The 20,714-nt window shown below is 42.4% G+C and overlaps 1 protein-coding gene across 1 annotated transcript in view; it reads right to left on the bottom strand.

Moving 5' to 3' along the window:
• Dgki (diacylglycerol kinase iota) overlaps positions 1 to 20,714 on the bottom strand; it is a 306,437-nt gene that overhangs the window by 94,687 nt on the left and 191,036 nt on the right. Inside the window, exon 20 of the mRNA XM_023712766.1 lies at positions 836 to 915. Coding sequence (XP_023568534.1) covers positions 836 to 915 — 80 coding nt within the window. The remainder of the gene's footprint in view (positions 1 to 835; positions 916 to 20,714) is intronic.

Here is a 20,714-nt window from a genome sequence, read left to right as displayed (position 1 = left end):
ATACTTTATTATACTAGTTATATCTAGTGGAGCAGAGCTGCTTGTCTAGGGATATCCGTCAGATTTACCCAACAGCTTGAAGATAAAAATGTAAATGTTCCGGCCCCATCTGAGAAAGCTGACTCTAATGAGTATCTTTCATCAACAAACAAAAATATAAGAATGGCTATTCACAGTTTTGCCATTGGTAGGTGATGACCTTTAATTCTCTCCCTCAAAACACTTCAAAAGCAATTAATGATAACTGTAATGCTGAATTTGGGTCTCCTGGCGTTGCTGCTGCACCTCAGATTCACGGGGATGGAATCTTTTCCTTTATGTTTCCATATGGCAAGACCAGATTGTATCAGGAATAAAATAACAGACAGATCATTCTTTTGTGTTCTGACAAATTTCCATGAATATGAAAGATTTCTCTCTCATAGAAGTTTCATTTTTTTAAAAAAAAAAATCTAGCTGTCTCTGACCAACATCCGTGCCAGATACAAAACATTAAAGTAACCTCAAATGTCTTTTTTTCTTTCATTATTTATCAGTGTTCTTTGAAACTCTGTATAGCTCAAAAAATACAGGTACAGAGGCAAGGGAGAAGACAGAGGTTCGGAGCTATAGTTATGGAATAAACTAGGGCAACAGCTCTCCATTGCTACCCTACTCAATCCTTTCCCATTTCACCCACCAGAGGAGGATAAAACAAGGGATAGGCTGGGTGAGATGCCCAGTGTATGCGTTAGGACAAGGATGCCTCAGATGTATCATACCTGAGATGTACATATGGCTGGAAATTGTTCATGTAAATGAAAAGTTGAAAAAAAAATTGGCTAAACAAACTCACCTCCTGCAGGCGGTCTATGTACATACGGCAAGTCTCCAAGTCACAGTCTCCACGGACAACTAGAATACCCAGAGGAATAGCTAAGGGTGAAGGAAAAAAGAAAAATCTAAAATAACATATTTGATTTTTTTTTTCGAGATTGGCATAAGTGTGTTTCTCGTGGTTAAAAAATAGATATGTTATAAATATTACAGAACTTGGAGATGTCCCCGTACATAGGAGTAAGTACCCTCTACATATCCCTGCCTTCTGAGTTCAGTTTTTTTTTCATTTTATTTTTTAAAATATTTGGTACAGGGTCTCACTACACAGCTCGGACTCATAGTGGTGCTCCGGTATTCAGCCTCCCCAGCCCTGGGATTAGAGGCATGTGCCACCATGCCTGGTCTCAATGACCTGCTCAGTGCACCTGGGGGGGGGGCTGGGGGGGCCTGGGGGCGGGGCTTGGGGGCAGGGCCGGCACAGCATGTGGTGCCAGGGATAGAACCCTGTCTCTACATTTCCTCAAGCTTAGTCCACTGAGCTATCTTGCCCACCCTCTCAGTCTCTTGTTCGTGATGGTCACAAACTCCTGGCCTATAAACATTTGATCTCTGTGACCCTGCTATGGAGTGGAATAGCACACTAACCACGGTCTGGCTGTACCACAAGGCTGCTCATATCCAGCTGACAATAAATGCCTGCATTTGCAACAGACAACACTAGGACGCAGATCTCAGACAGAAATTAAACATTCACGACTCTGGACACTACTCCTTTCCTTGCTAAACGCATGGGGCTGAATCTTCTGTCGGGCGGCAACAATTCCCTCTTTATGAGCGATTTAAGGGTTAGTTGCTGTCTGGTAGCCAACAACCAGAATTAAAGGCACAAAAACTGAAGAAACAGAAGAACACGGACAGGAAGGAAGAAAAAGGACAAGGGGGAAGAGAAGGAAAAGAACTCCAGGAGCACAAGATAGATTAGCAAGAATCAGCGAAGGAGAATAAATCACAACAAAAAGTTGAAGAGATAGGTTAAGGAATAGAAGAAAATCTTTGTGAGCTTCCAACACAGCGTCCACATTGAGGCCTCAAAACAGTAGCCTGAGATTCATTTCTGCTGTCTTGTGAGCTTTCATTCAACACTGAATGCATCATTTTTAATTTTCAGACGGAGGTTAAGGTTCACAAGTTATCTTTCCCAAACTACCCCATCTCTGCTTTACAGATGCATATGCCAGTAGTAAATATATAATTATCAACCAAACAGCGGCACCAAAGTAGTGTTAGTGGTTATCATAGTAGAAGAGGGCTGAAAGGAGGCAGTTGTTCTGTCATTTTCCAAGCGGTAGGTACATGTATACATATTGTACTATTAATCTTTAATTTTATGTAACTGATATACACACTGCGGTGGATACGTATCAACTTAACTGGGGATGAAAGATGCCCAGAGAGATGGCAGAAGATTATTTCTGGCTGTGAAGGTGTTTCTGGAAGAATAAGCACATGACCAGTGGGCTACCTAAACACAATGCATCCTTGCCAACGTAGGCGGGCACATCCAACCCTATGAGGGACTGGAACGAAGAAAAGGAAGAATGGATTTTCTCTCCTTTAGCTGGGACATCCACTTTGTTTGCTGCCAGGCCTCACAGTTTTTGCTTTTCTGGCTTGTGGAATTCAGAACTTACGTCAGTGACAACCCCTACCTTTCACCATGTTCGCAGTCCCTCAGCCTCAGACCAAAAGACCCCCCCATCTGGCAAGATGGTTTGTGAGTCTTGGACATGGCCTGACTGACACTGTAGATGAGGTACAGTGGGTGTTGGGGTACAGAAAGCAAGGAGTCATCCCTCCAGCAGATCTCTTCTGTGGATATGCATTGTCTAATGGTTCTGTTTTTGCAGTGAGCTCTGATTTATATAACATATTCCAAGAGTCGCAAGAAAATCAGTCATCTGAAAGCCAGGAAGTGAAGAGCCAAGAAGATGATAAAGATTTAACAAATTCAGATACAGAAATAGGAGAGAAGTTGTGGCAATAACTGGTGATTCTCTGTCCTGAAGAAATTATACTATCAATCCAACCCACACCCGAGTCCTGCCCTGGCTCTTCTCTAAGGCTTCACCCTCATCTCCATTAAACCTTTTCTCTTATTTCTGTTTGTTTAAATGTCTTATAATCTAAAATGTGATTAAGTTAATGGTTGAGAAATCCATTAGATATTTCACATGTGCATACTCTGGATTTTATGTTTGAAATAAAAAGCCAACAGGTCAGACTAATTAACTGTGTCTTCTATCCTACAATGTATGCTTGAAATTATTATGCAAAATTATGCCAAATGATGCATAAATTAACACTAGTCATCTTCAGCAAATCCAAAACCTTCTAAAAGCCAAACCACAAATATAGTTCTTTCTTTGGAGAAAACTTCTAGAGTGCACGTAATGAAAATATGTCAAAATATGATTTACAAAATATATATGTTACTAAAAAGCTAAGCAAAATCAGAGAACAGGCCAAGGTTAGGTAGCTTCTAAACAAGACTGAATTTCTTAAAACATTAAAAATCAAAGTTGTTAAAGACTTCCACACAAGGTATCTATACTTTAAGAAAATATGAAAAATATTTTCTAGAAATCAAGAAGTATGATGCAAAGGAAAGCCAAATAATTTTCTCAGGTGGTTCAGTTATTTCAATGAAGAAAGACAAAGACCCTGGTGGGCTACCGTTAAGGTAAACTGCTCCTACTAGGGATTTCTGGATCAAATTCTGATCTGTCACAAGTTAGCTGAATAAAAATCTGCAGTGGGTGGGGACCTGTCAACTCATTTAAACTTCCTGAGTTCCCATATATTCTGATCTAGAAGCACAGCTGCTCTGAGCCCAGGCCTGGTGTTCAGCACAGTACCACAAAAAAGGCAAACCAAGAGGAGAAGCGATTTATTTCCTTATAAGTGGAAGTCCTACTCCACTGAGAGAAGAGCCAATCAGGCCAGATCAATCTTCCTTTATATGTGTGCCTGGGACATATTCTGATCACGGTGAAGATACACTCTCCTGAATCTATGTGGCGTGATATAATGTGATTTCCATGAACTCAGGCATGGGTGGAATAAATCTGGATAAAGAGGAAAATAACAGTGATGATTATATGCCATGAAGCAGGAAGAGAAGAATAGGAGAAATATAGAAAGGAGGAGGAGGAAGCAAGGCTTTTGGAGGAAGGAGAAGGGAGGGAAAGGAAGGAGGAAAAAGAAGAACATTACTTGCATCAGTAGAAATGGCATGCCAGCTTTATTGCCATTTAACCTCTGCCATATTCTGAGAGGTAGATGTCATTATTTCTGCTTTTAGAATGAAGAAACTGAAGATCAGAATGCCTAGGGAACATGCCTAAAGTTTCAATAGTTGAGCACTGGAACTAGCAAATAGAGTAACTAGGTTTCCATCCTAGGTTTTAACTTACTCAAATTCCCCACCCTGAACTGTGCCCCTTGCCCTCAGACTTGGACCACATAGCTTTTGACACTGAATTCAGATAAATGAAAGCAGCAACAGGTGAAAGCCTGGATAAGGAGAGGATGGACTCACAGGAGAAGGCTTTTAACAAGCCCAGCCATCCCACGCCTGGACCAAGGAGAAGGACAAGGGACACAGGGGCTAAGTAAAATGGACGTGTTTTCATCAACAGACATGGAAGGAAGGGGGCCTGGCTCAAAGGCTCTCCACTCTCTTCCTTCCCAATAGGCCAGCACCTGAGGCACTCAGAGGCCATGAGTCAAGCTTGTGGAACTGGAGCTTGGCTTGCTATGAGCCTTTGCCACAATTTAGGGACCACAGCATTGAAGTGTATGATCCCCACTAATAAAGAAAGGCCCTTGTCCTTTGTGAGTACATGTTAATCATCTTGTGGATGGTGGCCAGGACAGGAGCACATCAGACGTTAGTGAAAATTGTGATGGCAAACCATGTGACTTATTCCGCTAATAAAATATCTCCATTAGAATTTCCAATATTGAACTAAACAGCTGATTGACAGGTGACCTAAACTAAATTAAAAAAAAAATCCAATACTGTATTGGGAGGTGTGATAAGTATATTCTGACAGATGAAAAAGACAGTCAATGGTGTTTTTTTTTTTTTTTAATTTTTGATAGAATAAAGATTTACTAGACATTACTTTCCTGTCTGTCTGTTCTTCCCCATTATCAATTTGGTAGTACTGCAGCAATTGGTATCCACACACCCCAGATTGTACTTTTTAACCATCCTGGGTAAATAATTATGTTCTGAAAAACTGTACGTATACATATTTTTTCTATTATTTTGCTTGCTCAATGAGCAGTGCAGCACAAAAGGTCTACACGAGGTGAGAAATCATGGTGCCTACTCTCCGGATTATTGTCAAGACCAGGACAATGCCTGCAAAGTTCATACTGAAAGCAACCCCTTGACAGTCACTCATCCTCGCTTTACTGCCTCTGCTACTTGCCCCCTACTAATTCTATTATCAAGGTGAGCTGGCCATTCATGAACCCCCAAAGCATTCTGAGCTGGCCACATGTAAGCACTTTTACAGAAGATGAAGTGTTGTGTCACAGCCTCAAAAGACCAAATCCTAAAACTAAAGATGGCGAAAGGATCCAGAAAGTGTGTAAGGACATGGCGGGATCACAGGTGGCTGCTCTGTGGCAGCTGCAGTGGCCCTCAGAGCCCAAGCAAGAAAGGGCTGCCGCTGACACCAAGTCCCCATGAAGGGGAGAATGGGATTTATGAAAAGAGAAAAAACTCCCAGCGGTTAATTCACACTCAGCGAGGTACTGAGCTGTGTTCAACACAGTATCACTGGCAGAAATAAAGGGCCGAGAAGCTCAGCATGTTCAACAAAAAGGAAAGGACTTAATTATCTGACAGTCTCACCGTTACAGTGCAGCTCCTCTTAGAAGACAAGGGCAGCTAACTGGGGCTGCTTACTTATTTGAAGCACAAATAACATTATCTTCCATGTGATCACGAAAAGAAGGTGAGATTCCTCCGAGAAATGCTTCTTGGAACTGCAGGGGTTTGCAAAGATCAGGCTTGAATGTTAAATGTACAGATTAAAATATGACATTTGTAGAGATTCTGTCAAGCCTTAAAAAAGGCTTATCATTTTCGGAAGAGACTAACACATACAATCATAGATCAATAACAAAATAAGAAATGACCCTGGGTAATATGCAAGGCATCAAAAATATAGATAGCAATCTCAATGTATTTTGTGTTGGCAGCACACAGCTACAACGTGTTTTAAAACTTGACATTTCCTTAAGGATCAATTTTAGACTTGCTGAGAGTGTGGGTTACATGTTTGCCAACTTTTTAGCAATCTATGTGGAGTATTAAGAAATAAATGTCACCTTTTTAACAACCTATCTGTAGCATTAATAAATGAATGATGGGGTCAGGGTGGTGATAAATGCCTAAAAATAACATGAGAAATCATCTACGTGACCTGGGTTTCCCAAGGACACACCAGAAGCATGATCAGTGAAAAAAATTCAGTAAAACTTCAGTAAGACTAAAACGCCTGCTCTGTAAAAGATCCCACTAGAAAAATGAAAAGACAAGACAGAGTAGAAGAGAGTCTTTGCGCAACACTTTCTTTGAGAAAGGACCAGTAGCCAAAGAATAACTAGAACTGTTCAAACTAAGGAATAAGAGCTAATTTTTAAAAAAATTCAAGAGCTGGCAAGATAGCTCAGTGGGCTAAGCACCTGTGTAGGCAAGCACAGGGACTGAGGTTCGGTCCCCGGCATCGCATGCTTCCCTGGCCCCACTTCTGGGTGTGCTGAGCCGGCCACTAGGATCAGGTGTGGTAGAGGCTGAAAACAGGAGGATCACTACGAGTCCAAGCTGCGAAGTGAGACCTTGGACCAAATACATTTTTAAAAAGTCAAAAGATCTGAATGATCATGTGACCAAAAAATATACCTAGGAAAGAAAAATAATTAAAGGTCTCCTTCGTATTATTATTACAGAATTGTTAAATCGAATAACAGTGACACGCCCCTGCCCAGCCACATGAATGGCTAAAGTCTTGAAAGCGAACAGCACCGAGTGCTGGTGAGGAGGGGAAGCAACTGGAGTGCTCATTCATTACCCACAGGAATACAAATTGGGACAGTGGCTTTAGAAGGCAGCATGGCACTTTCTTCCAACACTAATTATACTTCCTCCACACGGTCCAGCACCATGCTCCTGGGTACTTCCTAAACTGAGAATTACACTCATGCAAAAATCTGCCCGGGAATATTTATAACAACTTTTTCAAATAATTGCCAAAACTTGACTGCATCTAAGATGTCTTTTAATGTATGAATGGATAGACAAGCAGTGGTACAGCCATACAATGGAAGCACATAGCATAAGGCAAGTGTGTAGGCTGGTGAGGGCTGGAATTTTTAATCTCTAGTTTACAAGGCTGATTATTTTCCAGCTAGGTCTTATTTTTTGATGAAACAGTGAAAAGAAATGAGCTATCAAGAGACAAGAAGGCACGCTAGAGTTTTAAATGAATATTACTAAGTGAAAGAGGCCAGTCTGAGAAAAGCACACACTACAGATTATGATTCCAAAAGTAGAATATTCTAGAAAAGGCAAAACTATGGCAATGATACAGAGGTAAACTGTTGTCAGGGACTGGCAAGAGAGAAAGAAAAATGAAAAGGTACGGCACAGGGTAACTTTAGAGCTGTGAAACTACTATGTTTGATAGATGTGATTATACATATACACTATAAAGCAGAAGAGTTAATCCCAATGTATATTATGGACTTTCATTACTAGGTAATGTATTCATATTGACTCATCAGTTCTAACAAATGAATCACATTCATAAAAGATGTTAGGAACAGGAGAAATTCTGTATGCATGGGTTTAGGTAGTAAGGATATATGGAACCCTCTGCACTTTCCACTTATTTTTAGGTAAAATTGAAAACTACTTTAAAAACCAAGGTCTATAAATTTTTTAAAAGATTAGAAAAATCATGTGAAAGGGGAAAAAATGTTCTGAATTTGCTACAGGCAGGTGCCTTGCTAATAGCAGGTAATATGGGCAGGCGGCTTTAGACTGTGGAAGAAGCCAAGGAGACAATGCAAGTAAGGAAGTAAAAGTCCAGGAGGAAGGAGGAAGCCAGGACTCAAGGAAGGGTAGAAGGCCTATGAGAGGGTGATGGAGAACAAGTGGAATTTTTCCATTTTGAAATGAGCCAAGGGGGCCTGCCCCTTAGCTCAGTTGTTTAAGTGGCTGCTTCAACAAAGCAGTCAGCCTCAGGTTGCTGTGGTTCGATCTCCACAACTCCAGCCAGCCGAACATGCCCTGAAGGCATTCGGAGCCAGCCAAAAAAAAGAAGAAAGAAATGAGCCAAGTTATGAGGAATAAAGCTTTTACTCGGTAGCTGGTAATAATTAGGCCAAATCAGCTGGCAGTATTTCAGTTCAGTTCTTCCACCAGTCGGCCCCAGGTATGTTTTATAAGTTGTCACTGTTAACTGCCCACTGCCCAACTGAGCCAGCAAGGAGCAGCTAATAAGCAGGTCGACATAGAAAAGGAAACACCATTCCCACGTGAGAGCTTTATACGTTGCCCTGCTATGCCTGAGATCTGCCGGAGATTTCATAGCTCCCGGGTCCTGTAGTTAAGGACAACTGCAGAGTTCGGAGTTCCTAGCTTGTGCTAAGCCAGGTCCTATGCATACTTAATTTAAAATGTCCCCCACAAAATAAGTGGAAGCTCTGTACTTTTCTGAGATGTGCTTTCTAGAAACGAGGTAGTTCTCCACAAATCCGGGTGAGTTTCAAATTACATCAAATTCTTCTTTTTAAAACAACAGCTTACTTCCTGAGAAGGTAACCCAAGGAGCACGCAACTCATTTTTTTTTTTAATCCTCTGGGTACTTGTTGAATTTATGATCTGAATATCAACCCATAGTTTTTATTCTCATTTAATTTGGCAAATGTGTACACAGGAGATTGGATGCAAATGCTTTTCAGGTTTATAAGCCATTTAATTAATCACTGCAGCAAACAGGTTTTAAGGACTTTCTGGTTCCAAGGACAACTGTAGTGCAAGAGGTAGATAATCTGGAGTAAAACAGAGCAGCTGTGTTGAAGGAATTCACAGACTTGGGAGGAGAGAGCATAAAACATCCTACTAGTGATCTCTTTGCTGCAGGAACCCTAGTGCACCTATACTAGGTGTGTCCAGGATCAGAAGAGCGGTACACTCCCCAGGATCAGGCAGACTTCCTTGAAAAGCTGTTTTTCAATGGATTAAAATAAGGAATCTGGAACATGAATTTTTTAGGCAAAGAAGATTGTCTTTGATCATCTTTGGATCACAAGATTCCAAGGCATGAAAAGAAGAAAATATCGAGGAATCAGGAAGCAAGGTGGGTACTTGGTATAATGGGAGGAGGATGAAGCCAGAACTTGATTTTTTATACAGTACTAAGCTGAGATTCTAGTCTCTGAAAGCCTGAGAGACCCTACAGGGTCTCCCAAGAGAGGATGAAGGTGCAGAGGTGCACTGGGCTTGGAGGCATTGCTGTTCCCTCCCACTACGCTTCGGACAGGTTCTGACTACAGGCAGGACCATTTCCTTCTTCGACCACTTATTTCAGCAAATGTTCAATTTTCAATTCTTTCTCTGTTCCTTTGAGACGTCAGTCTTTCCATGCCTCTTGCCAGTTTTATAATCCCACCATTAAAACGAGGCAAAAGATCTGAACAATCCGAGAACACTATTAGAAAGAACCCATTCCTTGAGAAATTTCTCAGTCACGCTGCAATGTATGATCCAAGCGGCTCTATCTTCCAGTCTCTGTGGTAGAGTGAAAGCCTGTCTAGTTACTGAGAATGAGACAGCTAATAAGTACAGGAAGCCTAATCACACTGATTGCGCCCACATCATAAATCAGTCTTCCACCAGCTCCTCTCTCCCAATGATTAAAAGCCTTTCCACCTGTTACCTGACAATTTTTAGAAAAATCTTTGGTGGTGATGCCAAAGCCAAACTGATAGAAGACAAAGTGAACAGCCAGAGGATGAGCAAGGGAGCTACTGTAGTAAATAAGATCAACAGCGGGGAAAACTGGAGTAAAGGAATGGGGCAGAGAAGGGTACAATAGGACAGAGAGATTAAGACTGAAGAGTCACCTCCTCCTTGGCTGGCTGAATGGTCAGAAGACGAAGGAGCCAGGGCAACTCACAGATGCTCTGCATGGCCATGAGATTTCCATTTTTCTGACAGGCTTCTGTAGCACCCCAGTGGGCTTGCGGCCTCCTGAGTTAGGACTGTACAAGACAGCAGCGGAGGCATCAGAGGGATAAAGCTTATGAAAATAACAAGAGTAAGTGGACAATGCAATGACAAATGGCAAGGGCCACTTATAAATACTTCAAAACCAACTGCATGACACTTAAGGCACTAGAAAAAAGAGCCTTAAATTAGAATGCACTGCGGGCACAATTGTGCGAAACTATTCTGACAGGAGGGAGAACAAAGAGCACGAGGAGGAGGAAGGGAGAGAACTCTGTAGCTCCTGGGATAGCCATCCAAGCCCCAGACTGCAGCACCTCAGGAGTTGGGCAGAAATAGATCTTTCTCTTTGTCTCTTTCCAAGTCATCATCATGCAGCAGATGAGAAGTAGAAAAGCAGAAATGAGAACCAAAACTCCAGCAGAAGAGCTGCTACAGCCTTGTCTTCTGGCCAGAGATGGAAAGACTCAGCTGGACAACTGCACCCCAATCACGGGTACTGTTTGCAACTGTATCTGTGTTCCTTTTTCCTACTTCTGATGACTGTGGTTCATATATTACCCGGGGTGACAAAATGACTTGTATTATTCCTTCGAATTCATAGCCAGTGAAATGTGATAGAAGTTTTTCTCTGTAGGGCATGAAAATGCATTTGACAATGGGTGTTGGAAAACAATGTAAGGTTTCCTCACTATTTCCATCAGGAAATTAGCATTTGCTAAATTCTTTCACACAAGGAACAGCTATTATTCATATTTCCTGCCAGCCCTCAAGGACTTAGGAGGGAGATGACAAATAATTGACTGTGACATTGGAATCTTGACTGCGTAGGCTGAACGGCCAAACCAATGTGGAAATCAGGATCGACTATGAAATTCCCCTCAATGATTAGGAACCGCACCTGACACTTAAATATGTGCAAAGATAATTACAGACGCATGAATACAAAATTCTTTCACAATTTCAACCTTACTCTGTCTATTACCCTTAATGAGGACCAAGGTCACCACCACACAGATGCTGGGGACACATACAACCATGGAGCCCTGAATTTCTGAGTTGACTGCACAATGAATAACAGGCAAAGGAAGGGGTCCAAATCTCTTTCTTGGAGCAAAGAAACTAGACACAGGGACCTGCCATGGGGTGGTGGGCATTGGGGTGATCTCAAGCAAAGCCAGTCTGAGCAGTGACATCCCTGGGAAGTCTCCCATCCTGGTCCTAGATGACTTGAGGAGAGTGGCAGTCCATTCGGCAGAACCAGGAGGTACTGGGAAAGGGTGCTGTGGGCTATGGACTATGAAAGACACATGCTTCTATTCACATAAGAATGGCAAGCACAGGGCAGTGCATCCTGTAAACTCAGCTACTGGGGAGAATGAAGCAGGAGGACTGCAAGTGTGAGGTTAGTTTAGGCAGCTGAAGCACTTCGTGGGACCCTGCATCAAAATGAAAGATAATAAAATAACAAAGACTAGGGATGCATCTCAGTGGTAGAGCTTTGCCTAGCATTAGACTCCACACTGCGAATCAAAATGAAATGTGACAGAAGAAAACTTGGGAGCGGAAAAAGGAAACCTTGGCTGTCATATTATGTAAGATAAATGAAGAAAATAGACATGTAGCAGTTTGAGGAGAGATTTAGGGATGTACCTGCAACTCTCATTATTAAAGACTTTTAACAACAAAGGATCAAATATCATTATCAGCACTTTGTGTCCACTGTCTTCATTGAAATTTAGCATTAACCACTTCTAAACAACAACACAACACACCTCTGGATGCACATCTTTCTCATAGACAAATAAAGGCTTTGGATCATAAACACAGGTAGGTAATGAGGCATTTTATTAATGACAACACCTTGAGTCCAAAATTCCCTTGGAATTGGAGTATTTTTGAAATTAGAAAGACAGAAAGTACATTGATCCACAAACCAACACCCTCCTCCTACCAGAAATGGCAGGAAAGGCACTCTGTTTAGGTGAAGCCAAAGAATTTGGTGATCCATTTCTAAAGTGCTTATTATGGATTGAATTTAATGGGTCTCCCAAAGACCCCTGTGTTGAAGGCTGGGTCCCAATACAGTAACATTCAGAGGCAGGACCCAGAGGGGCCATGGAATTACAAGTACTTCAGGTCATGAGTGGGTAACCCATTGATGAGATCATAGCTGAGTGGCCCGGCAGGACACGGGCTTAGTTGGAGAAGTAGGTTATTAGGAATATGGCATGGAAAAGCATATTTTTATAAGAGACTTTTTCCCTCTCTTCCTACTTCCCAGCTACCAGGAAGTAAGCTGTTTTCCTCCACTCTGCCATTCTGCCATTCTATTTCTACCTTGGAGCCAGCAGACCTGAAGCTGAAACCATGAACCAAAATCAGCCATCCTCCTTCCAGCTGTGTGTTTCAAATACTTTGTCTTCCAGTGGACCATGTGAAACTTTCTCGTCTCTTCCCAAACAATGATACCACCCCTTCCCTACTCTCACTGAGTAGCATCACTTCTTGTCTTAGTAAGAAAACAGAAGTAGTAACACTTGTTCCTTGTACTGTTTCCTCCGCTGCTCCTCTCTGGTCTTGGAGACCTGCCCGGTCTGTCTCTGTCTCTACCCCCTCCAGTGCACACAGATCCCATTTCTTCCCACCCCAGGGCACAGCCCCAACAACTGTCCTCTTTCTCCTGCATCAAGTTCTCTCTTTCTGGTGGATTGATCTGCCAGCACTAACACCTGCTGTACTCGCTTGCAAACCATGAAAATAATTTCCTCCTTTGACTTTCTTCTCCAGCCAAACACCTCAAAAGAGCAATCTATGTTGAATTAAGTTCTTTGCTTTCATTTGCACATGAAAGCGGCTCTATTCACCTTCACCTTTTGCAATCCACTGTCTCTTGTGAGGTTACTAAGAACCACCCTTTCCACCCAGCTCCAACAACCAATACTTAACACGCAATCATCCAGCCTCAGAAACATCTGAGGACAGGGCTAAAGTGAATGTGTTTTATTTCAAGCCCCCATCACAGTCCCTTAAACTTTAGGTGAACTCAGTCCTCACCCCTCTATCTAGAGGAACAGATAGATAAAACAAGCTGTGGGTAAACTAAGATGAATCACATCCTGCCTGATAACCGGCACCTGGAAAATGTATGTCTTGTGACTGGCAGGCCCCTATGCCCTGCAAATTCTTGTAAATTTCCAAAAGGGAAGTGAGGTGGTTGCTATGGTAACTGAGTGAACTTGTTAATGTATAAAAACTCTGGAGAGCAAAGCCTGGGTCAGTGTTTTGGCATTTGCTAATTACCATCCTGCTGGCTAAATAAAACTTGCTCATATGCGAATTCTTGGCCCTCCTTTAGTGTTTCTCATCAGCAGCCATAACACTGTCCATTGTGCTCTTCCTTTTTATGAGCCAGTTTTCTTCTGGCTTCTGGTAATAAACAAAATCTCTTGCTATCATTTCCCACACCAGATACCTCTTCTTGGTCTCCTGGCTGGCTGGACTCTCCTTGTTTCCCCTCCTTCTGCTGATCAAGTTGCTGAGGCCAGGACCTTTGAGGCAACCTTGACCCACTGTTTCTTCTCAGTTCAGTTCATCTGTCATCTCATCCTGCCAGCACTGGCTCTCCAATGCACCTAGGTGCCACCTGCTTCTCTCCAACCCTACTGCTTTATCTCACTCCTGTGTTCCTGTTACCTTTCACCTACAATGCCCTATCAACCTTGTGCCTGTTGCCCTGTCTCCACTCTTACAACCTGACAGTGAGTTTTCCTGCAGCATCCAGATTTGTTCAGAATAAACCTATATATATTTCAGTTCATCTCTAACTTTTGGGACATGTTCTGTTCACACATTCTCTCTATCTTTCAAGTCTTCCCTGTTTGTTGACCCTTTCCTACAAATTTGTCCCCATCCTTCTTGACCCAACTAACCAGGTGCCAGCCACATGAACTTCCTTGATGTTCTCTAAATTTACCATGAATGCTTCTACTAGTGAGGCAGCACCTTCCAGGCTCCTTGCCTGGGGGAAAGTCTTGCTCTAGAAACCCATCTGTGGCTTGTGTTCTTGAGTTCCAAATAATTGCTTAAGTATCGCCTATTTGGAAAGGCAGTCTCTGCTTTCTCATCAAAAAAGGATATTCTGGATTTTACCACTGTGCTTGGTTTTACATTATATTTGTGTAAAGATTGCCCAATATGATACTATAAACTCTGGAAGGTGAGCACATTTCCATAGCCCTATCATTTACAACAATACTAGAAATATGTGAGGAAGCCAATAAACATGCTCAATTTAGGAACGGGAGATTGACTTCGGATTGAAGGAAGATGCAGAAACAAAATTTTCCAACAAACCAGTTTGATGCAATAAGATAAAGTCAGTTTAATCGTAAAAAGGCATTTGGATGATATTAGGAATGAATGACTGATATACAATGTTTCACTTATGAAGTATGTTTTACATAAGAAAATAAGGTAGCACTACTTGGAGGAAACAGACACCACATAGTTGGCCCCTTCTACTTTTCTTGCTTTTGTATTTGTTTTGTTTTTTTTTATTTTAGGGAAGGGTCTACAGGGTGTTCAGCGTCTCACTACTAGATCAGACTCATAGTGATCCACCTGTTTACAGCCTCCCAAGAGCTGGAATTACGGGCGTGCACCACCACGCCCAGTCTGTTTTCTTTTTTCTGTACTGGGAATCCAAGTCAGGACCTTGCACTTACCAGGCAGGCATTTGTGCTGCTAAGCTAGCTCTTTGGCCCTAGTTTTCTATGTCTTGATCGCTGTTATTTATTTGTTTGTTTCTTTGTTTTTATGTATTCGGTACAGGGTCTCACTATGTAGCTCAGACTCACAGTGACCCTCCTGTTTTCAGCCTCCCCAGGGCTGGGATTATAGGCGTGCATCACCACACCCGGTCTCTGTTGCCAGCTCAGGGAGCCTGGGGGCAGAGCCAGTGCTGCACGTGATGCCAGGGATCAAACCCTGGTCCCTGCACTTGCCTAGACAGGTGCTTATTGTGCTGAGCTTTCCTGCCGGCCACTCTTGGTCACTTTATACGTGAAACAGGTGTAACAATACTACCTAATGTACAAGGACCATGAGAGAATAAAACTACACGATACCCACAGAAAAAGTAAATATATTTTCTAGCTCACAGGGACATTGCAATATGTGTTGGCTATTTTTTTGTTTTTGTTTTTTGTGCTATTACTTTTTAACATTACATTTTTAGATAGAATGATAAAGATGGAGACAATAGACAGGAAAGAACTATGAAATAAATGAATCATGAATCTCTGGTAAAATACCAACTTAAGAAAACAGGATAAATGTGCTTAGGAAATGACAAGCAATGGATGACACATGAGGGACAAACTGATATCACTTAAGTCCCGAAATAGCTTCTAAATTGGAAAGCCTAAGGGCCAGCGAGATAGATCAACAGACTAAGCGCCTGCTTAGGCAAGCACAGGGATGCGGGTTCACTCCCCAGCATCACATGCCAAGCTGGCCTAGCTGAGCCAGCCACCCAGTCCAAGCATGGTGGTGCATGCCTATAATCACAGCTCGGGAGAGGCTGAAAACAGGAAGATCACTACGAGTCCAAGCTGTGCAGCTCTGTAGTGACACCGTGTACCAAATATATAAATGAAATAAATAAGTAAATAAGAAAAACAACCTCCTTCAAAGGGGGGCCTACGCTTGATTAAACAGCTCTGCTGTCACTTTCTCAAGTGAGAGGAAAAGATCCAATTTCAGATGAAGCAGTCAATAGAAAAGCAATCAGTGGATTTAGCAAACTATTGAACTAAAGTGCACTTACATGATTTTTAACGCTCACGCTAGTTATGAGTGTAAAGCTTCTCTCACAAAGCATGTCAGAGGAAAAATTTAAATCCTGCATGATTTCTACAGGGCCATTTTAATATGGTACATTTTTAGGAAATACTTAATTTAATCTCTGCCTTTAGCAGATAAGGAAAATGAAGCTTTCCGAGGACAAATGAAGGGCTCAAGGTCGCGCAGCTAGTTAGCAAGCAGCCAGCTTGCCCACATTGGTGCCTGTACATGTGCACACGTGTATGTGTATTAGCCCCTCCTTGCATTATTTAAATTATGTTTCTTGGAAAAATGGGTGCACTGCATTTCTACAGCCCTATCATGGTCCTTCGCATATGAAAAAACTCCAGAAATCTGACAGCTTTTCAACCATGGCTTGCTTATCATAAGAACTAAATACAGGTAGATGTGTTTTGAATGAGTGAGATTTCTCTATTAGGTGTCCTAGTTTCATCTTTGGAAGCTCTAGCATCTGGCATTTTACTGACGCAACTGTGTATTTGTTGAAATTAAGAGCACATGATGACTGAATGGCTCCACCAGTTTGGGATATTTATTGACAACTGAAGTCCTATATGGAAGCTGGGAACAATGAAAACCGTTTTCCCACTCCACCCTCCTTGCTTATTCTAGCACTGGACTTGAATCCTGTGCCCTCACACTGACCTACATTCTGCAGTCCTTTATTTACATTCACTTTTATTTTTAAACAGCATCTTGCTGTATCATTAAGTTTCTTACAGTGGGCTTGGACTTGGGACCCCCTGCCCCTACCTCCAAGAGTGCTGGCATGATAGGTGTGTACCACCACATGGAGCTTTGCTCCCATTTCGAAAGTGGATTAGACTTACTGACTTCTAAAAAATAGAGTAAGGAAGGGAAAATCTTAACTTCATGGTATATTTAAGAAACAGCTCCTTCAGAACGTCAAATACCATCTCAACCAGATGACTGGGTTAATCTCACCACTCCTAATACAGGGGTCAAGAAGTGCTGTCCCTCTCTGCAGTATTCTCTCCAAGCAGGCAGGATGCCAGCCTAATCATGAGCAGAACAACAAAGAAGGCTGGAGTAGAGGATAGCGTAGCAGCTGTCCGATACTGTGTAAGCCATGCACTGTCAGAGAGGCCCAGACACAGGGCCGAGACAGACCACGGTAATGTGATGGGCTGTGCTGGCTGCACCGTGGAGTAGAAAGTCCAGCCGTTTATAACAATGCAGCAGTATGCTTCCTGGATAACCATGCCATAGTAACAGAGCATGTCCAAACTCGCTGTAGCACTTTGTAACAGTTATATACATCTAAAGTTACCACAAAATAATAATTTAAAAAAAAAAATTAGTGATGGCTATCAGAAGACCCACCTGAAAGAGTGTATTAAAGGGTAAATATCTGTCCAGTTCATCAAATACAGGAGGCGTGCACAAACCGTAGGCCTAAGGATCTTGTCCTCAGAGCAATCTGCTACACTAGTAGGCATAAGTAAAGCAAATGCATTACATGTTCTTCCCATAATTTTCTATCATACAGTAACTGAAAATTTTATTTATTTACTTATCTATTTTGTACTTTAGGGAAAGGGTCTACAGGGTGTTCAGGGTCTCACTACTAAATTGGACTCGTAGTGATTTGCCTGTTTACAGCCTCCCAAGAGCTGAGATTACAGGGGCACATCACCACTCCCAGTCTCAATTGCCATATCGGCATTCCCCAGGAGTGGGGCCAACACAGCAGGTCCAGGGATCGAGCCCCTGGCCCCTGTGCCTGCTTGTAGGTGCTTTAATCTGCTGAGCTATTTGACTGGCCCTACAGTGACTGCAGATTTTAAAAATGTGAAAGGCACAGACTTTTCTTTTGTCACTACTCCCTAGAAACATAGTATGGCAACTATTTACCTAACATTTGCATTGTATTGTACGTCATGAGTGACCTAGAAATGATTTAAAGCACATGGGAGGATTGCAAAGGTCATATGCAATGATGTTTTATATAAACATTTGACTATCCACAGATGTGGCATCCACAAGGAGTCCTAGGACCAACCTGGTACAGAAGGACTACACTTATCAGTGTTTTCAGTTCTGTTTTTGCAGGTGAGGAAGTGGGCTGGCTGGTGGTGGTGGCAGGCACAGGTGGAAGGAGCCCAGCCCTACCCCAGACTGGCTATCACCACAACAGTCAGAGCTGCCACCGGTGGAGGGCAGGGCAATGAGCCGGGCTTAGCACAACAAGTTTCATGTAGAAGATACATTGAACCCTCAGCACTCTAAGGTTGCAATTATATCCTCATTTTAGAGATGAGAGATTCTCCCATCAGAGAAACTAAGTTACTTAACAAGGTTGCAACAGGGGTTCAAACATCAACTTTTCTGACTTTTTTTTTTTAATTGAATCACTTACTAGGGAAATACCATTAGTGCACATGCCTGAATGTTATACCTAATTAAAGTATAATCCTTTTTTTATTTTTCCAGTCTTTTATTTATTTATTTACTTATTTAATACAGGGACTCACCACACAGCTTGGACTTAGACTGATTCTCCTATCTCAGCCTCCCCAGCAGTGGGATTACAGGCGTGTTTCATCATGCCCAGTTTCAGTGGCCAGCTTGGCTAAGGGGCTGACCCAGGACCTTTCACGTGTCAGGCAGGCATTTAGACCACCGAGTTATCTCCCCAGCCCTACAGTGTAATCCTAATATCATGGGTATCGACCAATATACTCAGCACATAACACTATGTATTATACCTGTTAGACTGAGACAGTGTGTGTCAATGTATTGTTGAGCATTATCTTTGTAGACTACAATTGTTTGCAGTTGGCTCAGCATTGATTTTAGCTGCCAGTGTTTTACGCCCTAGACTCTTGTGAATATAGCAACTGAAATAGCTACAGTTAGCTGGTATTAAAAGTAAAGTCATAACCAGTTGTCATGGGATAGAGATCTGAGTTGGCCGGCAACACATTATTCTAAATATAAAAATATATGCTGGTCAATGAATCTCCTTCAGAGCTAGAAATGCAACAGACTACCTTGGCCAGGCCATATGACTCCATGCATCATTAATGATCCAGTTCTAAACCTCATTCAGTTGATTTTCTGCTGACAATATTATAGACTGGCTTTCAAACATTTTTAATACGGCCACTTTCTCTTTACATTCTATCTTTTCAGTTGGATAGACATTCCCTCATTGCAAAGCGCAACCACTAACTCCAGGGTTGATGAATCAGAAGCAGTGTGTGCCTTAGTGATTTCCCACAGCTGAGATACAATACCTGATGCCCAAATGGGAAGGAAGACAGCTGTATTTGGATGACAGCCTCAGTCCATGGTCAGCAGGCCCCAAGACGAAGCAGGCTGCCACAGTGGCAGGGCAGTAGGAACGTTGCTCAATTCCTGGTTCCCAGGAAGCAGAGACGTGAGGGAGGGGCCATGGAGAAGAATGCACTCTTCAGGTCTTGCCCATGGAAACCCAAATGCACTGAGGCCTCACCTCCTCATGGCAAATTGGCTAAGAACTCACAAGTGGACTAATCCTCTAATGAGCAAAGCACCCTCCAACCACCTTCCAGACACAGGAGGCTGTAGGGAGACGATAGATCTAAACGCAACAGCGAGGAAGATGGACCATTTCAATAAAGTCTAATATCTACCTACAAGAGCTGGGAAAGAGACTATCAAGGACTCATCCTCTCCTGGATGAGTCATTTTAGAGCATGACGCTTCCTAGATGGAAAGAAGATGGGAGTACCTGACATAGTACCATCATCTTCACTCTGAAATATGTAAAATTAAAGGGGCTGCTATCCTGCACTACCAGGGAGCCCTGCATTACAGAGAGAAGTAGAGCTGTAATGGACAACAAACACCCAAGCTCACAGTCCAAACACAACGATGAGCAACGATCCAGACACAAAGGCAAGAGTCGAATAAATGCTGATGACAAGCAGCCACATGCTGCTGGAATAAATCAGTCACTTGCGCCATCGAGAAAGGAAACTGATTTTTGAAAGCCATTAACAGACTACTGTCCTACATCACACTTTGCTGGCTATGAATGGATTGTTTAAGGAAGCTCTCTCTCCTGCTTCTTCTGGGATGCACGTCAGAGTGCATCCTGCAGTCTAGCTGTGTTATCTAGCTGTGTCCTGGGAACTGCATTTAATGACTGCTTCTGCAATAATACCTATCTTGGCATACGCATCACACATGAGCTCATGCTTTATCTTTCATGCACACCTTTGTATTCAGTTTGAAGTCGGTGAGCCTTCCCAGGAGTTTGTCATCAGTTGAAAGTTGGAGCCGTGGAAAAGAACAAAGAGTAACAACCATAACTTCAAAGGACAAACTTTTCTGGCCAACTAAAAGTTGGAAGCGTCACTGCCATATATTAAACATAGAATGACTGAGGTGGCAAATTGTATTTCCAACTCCTGTGTTGTCTTCTTCTAGCTCTGATCTTTTGAATATTGCCTTTATTCTTCCTCTTTGAGATTTGTTCTTTCAGGTAAAAAACACTGAATTTGTTGGACTGACATGTAAATCAAATACTTGTCCCAATTCAAGACGTTTCTCCACATAGCAGTATTATCACTATAAGATGCAGTGAGCAAAGCACTTGGCAAGCAATGTCATCTTCCTGCAAAAACGCAAATCCCAGTTGCCTCCGGCAGTGGTGTACAGAGAATGCCACAGAGAAAAATGGAGCAGATCACTGGAAGGCGCATAGAG

Source organism: Octodon degus, unplaced genomic scaffold (assembly GCF_000260255.1).
Source record: "Octodon degus isolate 3935 unplaced genomic scaffold, OctDeg1.0 scaffold00027, whole genome shotgun sequence".
In the NCBI taxonomy this organism is placed as follows: Eukaryota; Metazoa; Chordata; class Mammalia; order Rodentia; family Octodontidae; genus Octodon; species Octodon degus.
Note: the sequence above shows the minus strand (reverse complement) of the source record. Positions and strands in the feature narration are given on the sequence as shown.